Genomic DNA, 8,656 nt, shown 5'->3' with positions numbered 1-8,656 from the left:
TATTTAAGAGACAAGCAGCCACCTCAAAATCTTTCATGAAACTTTTACTGGCTATATTAAAATAATTTTGCCGTAACAATTTAAAATCTCTTTTGAATCTGCCATTCACAACTTCAACAACCCAACGGCATATGGTGACTGCTCTTGATTTATTTGCCTCAATAGTTGACAATTGCGTTTCACCCTCCTCCAATGAAGCAGGCACGTAAGTTCTATAACCACACTGGTTCAATAAAGAAATCGAGTCACGGAACCCTCTATCTAATATAAAGGCATCACCTTCCTGGAAATATTCACGTAGAGGCCTTCCATGTTGAAATTCTTTCTTCATTATGTCAGCATCGGATGTTGTGGCTGGGTATGGACCCAAAACATCTATTATATATCCATCCGTACACACTATCAAGAATGGTTTCATAAGATTCCTGTACTTATGCAGGCTGTATGTTTTTTTTTTGGTATAAGTAATTGGAACTCTTTTCGACATAGCAATATGTTCCATCAAAAATTGCTATTGGGGTGTCAACTCCCTCAAAGCTTCCAAACAAAGCCTTAGGTATTGCGAGATTTTTCTGTACCAATTGTTGTCTGTTCTGGTGGTTTAAACCAAGATTTCTGGGTACAAAATGCTCAGTAAGTAGTTCTCTTACTTGATAAATCCACTTTTCAAGAGTTGTCCTAGATACTTTTAATAAACTTGCCAACCTTTCATTTGAATCTCCAGTTCTAAGCTTCATGAGATAAGCGGCCAGAGCTACGGCTGCTTTTGAGATTTCTGATAATTCAGGAACTTCAGCAAACATCTGGTTAAACTGCTCTTTATTTAACCCAGTCCATATGTGAACAACATGGTCCTCCATTTCACCAATATTTTCGAATTGAAGTAGTGAAGTACTTTCAACTTCTTTTAGAGACATCATATCATATATATGTCTCTCAGTAAATGTCTGAACATAATTGGATCTCAAACTATCCAGAAAATCCCATGCTTCGATAACCAAATGTTGATCACAAAGACGGTTATTTTCAGGGATGTAATATTTATATTCATTGAACAACATTTTACGAGTAGTAAGTGGTACTCTGTATCTCTCTGTTCTTTGGCATCCTTCAATGAAGCACCTTCTTTCAGTTTCAACGGCTCTCATGTACTCGGACAAAACAATAGAAGGTACTGGTTGGTTGCTGCTAACTCCTACATTTGGAGACACATTAGGAAGATCTGGTTGTTGTGGGTCTACTATTTGAAGAGTGTCTTGTCGGGATGATGTTGATGGGCCTGAGGTCATGTGGACAGAAGCTCTGTCTGCAGCCACCCAACATGTATGACATATGTGACTTGTTGCTTGAATCTGCAAGAGACATACATAATTAGTAATAGCCAAGTGAAATGCTACTTTTTATAATATTCCCAATGTACTTGAACCTAAGAATGGTCATAAAAATATAGCAGGACTTCACTATATGCTTAGGTACATCATGGCCTACCTAATTATATGATAGGGCATCAACCTGTACAATGTAATGAGGCAGGCCATAAATACTTTTGTTTTGATTGCAGTAAAGAATATGTTAATTTATTTACTTACAGTTCGAGGAATAATCCATTCTTTTATGACATTATAAATTCTAGATTCACGAATTGAGTTGGTGTGAAGTGCATGACTAACTCGTGCAGCTAGAGAGCGTCCGCAGCGGAGACAAATGTTGCGGTGTCCTAGTAGTCTTCCCTGGTTAAGAGCCCGTGGGTTTTGAGCCAAATCCCAACACGCTTGACAAACATGGTCATTACTACTTACCTAAAAAAAGGAAAAAATATTACATACATTTTAGTATTCAGTCACTTTAATGATACCTATCCTAAAATGAATATCTCATTATATAGTACAATGACTATGCAGTCTTTAGAATTTTCTTTGCTTTAATCGTAAATAATCTGCATATGCCTTGTAGCTGAATGTATTAATAAGTCTATCAAGGTAGTACCTACATAGGTGAGTTTATATTTACTTACAGACTGAGGTGCAAGCCATTGCCGAATCACTGATAGAATATTTTCATCATTTAATGGTCGTCGCCCTAATGTATTGCAGTGACTAGTTACTATCCCGCAATTCACACAGCGATCCATCGTTTCAACAATATCCAATCCACAAGCTAGCGACAAAATCCAAATTAACAGTTCCAAGTCAAACTTGCAGGCAATCTTCGGTGTCCAATATGAAAGCAAGGGTCGTACAACGTAGACGGGTTCGGAGTCCGTAAGAAACAAAGCAGTGGTCGTTGAAAACATAAAATATTCGGAAAAGCACTCAAAACGCATCGAAAAACACGAAACAAGTAAGACCCAGATAACGGCAAAAGCAATTGTCAATTTCATGTTGCCACAGACTAGATTCTAAATGATTTTGATCGATATGAAATCGATAATCGAAAGGGATGTTTTTAAATAAAATATACTTATATTATACGTTATGTTTTATTGAATTGTAGACATATATGGTGTAGTTTAATATATTTTCTATAAGTTTAATACCTAGTGTGAAGTTTTTATTCTGTAAATAAATAATTGAAATATCATTTTTAATTCGATTAATCGTTAATCGATTATTTCACAAAAACAATTATTTGCATATTTCTCCGCTTGTAGATTGAGAATTTATGTAGATTTTTGGTATTTCATACAAAAAAAAATAACTAATTTTTTAAACCAACTCTGAACTTATTACATTTGGGCCCACCAGTTTCAGTCTCCTTTGCAATGGAGATACTTTGAGACCTGCCCCTCTATCATGAGCTCTTAAAGCCAGCCAGAATACTGACTGGCTCGCATTTTTGTACCATGACCTCTATTTTCCAGCCAGTCAGTGGTCACGTGACACAAAACTCACTTCTCCATTGTTAACTGAGTAATAATTTCGTATCATGTCAACACTTCTGACATAAGCTCGCTTGCTTTTACGTCAAATACAGCAATTCAATAAACACCAACCAACGAGTAGCTTTTACTGAATAGTTTACATTTTAGTAATTTTATTTATTAATATTACATACTTTTTAGTCTTAAATTATATTGCTATTTAGTTGGTTAGTTACTTAATAAGTTATATTTTAGTCTATAGCATATATTTTAGTGAAAATAATTCGTTATTAAAACCACGGACGTAAAAAAAATAAAACCAAAAAACTAAACATTCGAAGTGTCCAAATTTTTGGAAAACGATTAAGTATTCTCAAGTTAATCACGAAGTGATACATAAGTAAAGACGTAGAGACCTTAGTAATCCATTTAGTGTCAGTGAGGTTTCAGAACAATGATATTCTATGTTACTATTGTTTCAGAATAATAACATAAGTGAGGTGTAGTATACCTATATGTCTAGTCAACAATAAGGTTTGCATTTGTGCGATGAGCTAAGACTGCATTGATTTAGTACACAAGAAACACATACAAGGTATAAGGAACACAAGTGTTGTGTATAATTACTGTAAAACAAGTATGAATTTTCACCAAAAACCTACAGGTACAATCTTATAGTTGCATTGTATGTTTTTGTGTTATTTCACAAACTATTTCCTTGTAAACCTGAAGTATTTTGGTATATGCATGATAAACACTGCACCAAAGAGGTAAATAATTCAATATTACTTACTTTTAACAAGAATTTTCAGAACACAATCTTTTAAACTTTAGATGTATGTTTAACATGCTCCGGATAAACATTGACACACCTAAACTACTAGAAAAGTTAAATAATTGATATGATATTATCAATCCCAATTAGAATCCCAATTAGCTAAATTCTCATATGAGCACTTTTTCATTTATAACTTCTTCTCTTGACTACAATATGGTATTATATGATGGGAATAGTGTAAATCACTAAATTTTACTCAAAAACAAAAACCTACATTATAGTACTTTTCCAAAAAAGACTTACTTAATAAGAATTGCATAACAAACATATGGAACTTATTGTTCATAAAACATAATATTATCATAGGAACATATATTATTATGTATTACCAAAAATACTTTTGTACTTACCTCAATAATAATAATAAGTATTAGTTTTATATTAAATTAAAACTTAAAATACATGAGGACTTACTATGTACTTCTTAGGAACCTATCTTAGGAGCATTTCGTACAATCTTTTGATTGCAGTAGGTCTTTGTGTTATTTCACAAACTATTTCCTTGTAAACCATGCATGATAAACGCTGCACCAAAGAGGTAAATTCAAAGGTATTACTTTCTCAATAACAAGAATTTTGAGAACACAACCTTTGAAACTTTAGATTCATGTATATTCACGAATAAATATTAACACACACACATACACCTAAACTACTAGAAAAGTTAAATCATTGATAATATAAAATCCAAATTAGCTAAATTCTCATATGCACTTTTTCATTTATAACTTCTCTTGACTACAATATGATATAATATACAATGGGAATAGTCACTAAAACTCAAAAATATAATCCTACATTACTTATAGTACTTTTTCCAAAAAGACATAACAAAAATTGCATAACAAACATACTTATTGTTCATAAAACATAATATTTTCATTGGAACTTATATTATTATTACCAAAAATACTTTTGTACCTCAATAATAATAATATTAGTTTTATATTATTACATTAAAATTTAAAATACATGAGGACTTTAGTAAGTCCTCATGTATTATACATTTTAAAAAGATGTGGTCATTTTAGGGACCTATCAGACAGAGTGGTCATGCGTTGAAGCATTTGCGTTGGTGACTGAGGAGCAATTCTGACACATTCAGAACTCCTCCTGTGTGAGTATATAGAGATACTCACACGGGAGGCATTCTACAACATAATACAACACAAAGAACACAAAACCCTTGACCGCTCTCTGTCTGAGATATCCCAGGCAATTTCCCATAGTTGCAACTTGCAATGCAGTTTCTAATTGTTATTGGTTTGCCAAATAAAAGTCTGAAATTATAATATTGTTTTTATCTTTCATCAAAAGTTTGTATTTGAACTCCTTTAATAATAATAAATTAATATTTACACAAGGGATATTTGATTCATCTTCTTTGATTTTAAGTGACAAGACCTTGTTTAAGATTTCCGCTGTATAAATATTTTTATAAGTATAATATAAAAGAGATTTACCACTTGCCTATCTGATACTAGGTTGATAATAAGATGTAAGACAAATATAGTACCTATTGATGAAAGCTGTGTATGAATATGTATCTAAGGTAGGTATATTTAAGTGAGAAAATAAATGAAAAAACATTTAAAAACGAGTATTTATTAAATTTCTTTTAATTAAAGCTTTTGAGTGAATATATATTATCTTCCTAGGACTTTGTCATCATTACACTTGCAATTCTTTATTATAAAATGTAGTACTTATAGTATCTCAGTGTTAGCAATCATCCTTTATCCTGAAAAATATTTGGTTCAGCATACACAATACTAATAATGTAAAATGCCTTACAAGGCACGAAAAGGGGATTATTAAACTTATAAATTGCCTGTTTATGTTACAATAATACCTATTTGAAAGCTCAAAAAAACGTAGGTGTTCAAGAATGAGTTCAAGTTCAACAAACTATGTTCAACTCATGACATCAACTCTGTTGTAATGCATGTAATTGTAATCCACAAGTTTGATGCATTTCTAAGACTTTTTTATGGTAGATTATTTAGCGTAGGTATCAAATAGGTATAGGATATAATAAACTTATCAATTTCTTGCTTAAAACATAATCTCTATAAACTTAATAACAATATCTAATTATCTTTTTTTTTGTCTCCTTCTTCTTCTTTTTTTTAATTGCCGACTCAGTTAGTTGCCAATGTCAGAGAATTCTTTCTCCTCTAGATCGCCATGCTTGTGATAATATAAACATGAAGGAGTGTTATTTTCTCAGTGTTTTCATAAAGGGCTTATAAAATACCAAAAAAATATAAATAAAACCATTTACACATTTATAATAATTACCTTTAAATACAATAAATCGGTGCAAAAGTAACTATTCCTACATTGACCACGTTATATATTAGAAAATAGTATATTTTATAATAAAAAATATCAATTTTTTTTAAACTATATTTTCATCTTGATTTACAATTTTTCCGTTAGTCGTTATGGCTAAGCCATTTCAATTCCTAAAAAAAAAAACAATTCCGTGAGTCAAATTTGACGTTTGTGTTTGACATTTCTTAATCCAGTTCAGAGACAATTATTACAGGTTACAACCATTCAGAAGTAAAAGTTGTTATGATGCGAAGAAAGAACAATTTACTTTACAAGTGTTTTCTGAGCTGCGCGGATTAGCTCAGGTTTTGACAAAGTTAATGATCAGGCCCCTGGGAATCATTTCCCTCTATCATAAAATACTTTTTAACTTTACTTTACTTTTTAACTTTGGCAAAACGGAGTTGCGGATGACATCTTGTTTTATATTATTATGAGTTTGATTTTATGAAGAATATGTCTCAATTACTTTAATTTATACAGGCTGTAACAAAACTAAGTGACGATACTTTTGGGTGTGTTATGTGTACGTGTCTCATAAAGAGTTTATTGTGAAAGTAGCAGCGCTGAAAGGGCAATTTTTTGTGTTTTGTATGGGCAAGCGCCCCAGCGCGAGCGTCAGGAATTTTCCCGTACAAAAGTTGAAAAAAAAGTTTATCTTTCGGCGCTGCTTCTTTCACAGAAAAGTATATACAGGGGACTCATGCACACCTTAAAAATATGTTTTGTTACACCATTTATTTATTTACCTTTTATTATATTTTAGGATCGCTGTAATCGTCGAATATATTTATAACATAAACCACATAAAGGACGTAGTGCTAGTATAACTCTTATCTTAGTCTTGTTAGTACAATTAATTAGCGCAAACGGTCAGTTACATGTGAGCCAGGCTTATTCAAGGAATAAGATTTATCCTACAGATAAGTGGAAGATAAGGACTTGTGTTATTCTGTGCCAAAAGCTCTGTCATGTATGAGTTACATTGTACTGCAGTGTAGATTAGACAGGATTTCATTTCTGAAGTGAAATTTACTATTTGAATGAGGAGGAGATGTAAGAACTAAGGGCCAACCCACACGTACCACAACCACACCACGTGGTTGGGCGTATATTTCGTATTGTAAATGAACTGGACCATTCACGCGTACCACATTTTGCAGTCCACATCGCAACCACGGCCGACCACATCGCAACCACATCGCAACCACGGCCGACCACATTGCAACCACAACGTTGCGTCGATGCAATGACAGTGCGCGCACATAATTGGTCGTTGCGACGTGTTTTTATTGTGGTACGTGTGTGTTGGCCCTAAGAAGTATGAAAAGCGTATGTGAATAATTGTGAATGGTGTTATAATATTAATATTATGAATTCAACACTATATTATTATTATAGGGACCACCCAGGACTGTTACATTCATACTAATATTATTAATATCTGTCTATCTGTCTATCTGTCGTTACTTCGTAACGCCTAAGCTGCTGAACCGATTTTGCTGTTTCATATGGAGATATTTCGAGTCCCGGGAAAGAGAAAGATAGTCTTTGTACCGGAAATTTACAGTTCCCGCGCAATTAATAGGCGTCATATAGAAATAAAATATTTTATTTACCTACCAAACGTCTAGGTATATAACTGAAAACCAAATAACACAGTACATTCGTCTTGAAAAATAAACACGGCTTATTATCTGTAAAAAATACACTGTCCAGTCAGACTCAGGGCAGAGTTCCAAGCAAAAACGACCAATAACATTTGAATAGAATAAGCCAAATTCTTAGCGCGATACTGCATCTCGAATAAATATGTTAAAATTATTGCCATGCTTTATTTTTGCCGGCGTGTTTGCCAACATTTTTGATGCATGTTATTTTGGACGTTTGGAATATGATTATTATGGTGTGTAATTAATGCAAGCTGTGTTTCATTTCTGTAAACTTGTCAGTTCCCGAGTAAAACTAACGGCAAGATTAGAATAGAATAAATATTATATTGACTAGATGTCCCGCGCGGCTTCGCCCGCATATACGGAAACCGTACATTTTCCCATAAAAATAGCTTATGTCCCTACTCTCTTCACGTGGTCTACTCTACATCTGTGCCAAATATTGCCATAAAAATTGCTCCAGCAGTTCGTGAGATAAACCCTTTCTAATATTTCCCCCGTTTTCCCCACATTTTCCTGAGTTTCTTTGGTCGTATTAGTCTTAGCGTGAATTATCACGCTAAGATACATATAATATAGTCTATAGCCTTACTCGATAAATAAGCTATCTAACACTGAAATACGTTTTTAAATTGGACCTTTAGTTCCTGAGGTTAGCGCGTTCAAGCAAACATACTCTTCAGGTTTATAATTAGATTTCTTTCAATTATCGCTTGACAAACTCGAGTCTCGATCTAAAAGACTATGAAAAGTACCAATAACACATAATAGGCTCATAATCGACGACGCATAGTGTAATATGGTAGTGAGGATGATGACGATGAATGTAATTTGCTTAGTAGCATAATATGCTTTCCGTTCTTAAAACAATGCCGAAACTCCCAAACTTGTATCTATAAAGAATCAGGAGTTCTCTCAGCACCTTCCGAACCACGGTATACCAGGTAT

General features: G+C 33.2%; 1 protein-coding gene across 1 annotated transcript; it reads right to left on the bottom strand.

Moving 5' to 3' along the window:
- Positions 1-421: 421 nt before the first annotated feature.
- Positions 422-2,325, bottom strand: LOC121733123. Its single transcript, XM_042123282.1, has 3 exons — positions 2,015-2,325; positions 1,590-1,799; positions 422-1,352 (listed from the first exon to the last, which is right to left on the bottom strand). The coding sequence occupies exons 1-3, from the start codon at positions 2,321-2,323 to the stop codon at positions 432-434; spliced, it is 1,440 nt and encodes a 479-aa protein (XP_041979216.1). The 5' UTR covers positions 2,324-2,325; the 3' UTR covers positions 422-431.
- Between the last annotated feature and the right edge of the window lie 6,331 nt (positions 2,326-8,656).

Source organism: Aricia agestis, chromosome 13 (assembly GCF_905147365.1).
Source record: "Aricia agestis chromosome 13, ilAriAges1.1, whole genome shotgun sequence".
Classification (NCBI taxonomy): domain Eukaryota; kingdom Metazoa; phylum Arthropoda; class Insecta; order Lepidoptera; family Lycaenidae; genus Aricia; species Aricia agestis.
The sequence above is the reverse complement of the archived record's forward strand: the minus strand, read 5'-3'. Positions and strand labels throughout refer to the sequence as shown.

Coding starts and splice junctions, on each gene's coding strand:
- LOC121733123 (XM_042123282.1), bottom strand. CDS start 2,323: ATGCGTTTTGAGTGCTTTTCCGAATATTTTATGTTTTCAACGACCACT. Junction 1,800..2,014: donor AATGGCTTGCACCTCAGTCT/GTAAGTAAATAT, acceptor TCCTTTTTTTAG/GTAAGTAGTAATGACCATGT. Junction 1,353..1,589: donor AATGGATTATTCCTCGAACT/GTAAGTAAATAA, acceptor TGTCTCTTGCAG/ATTCAAGCAACAAGTCACAT.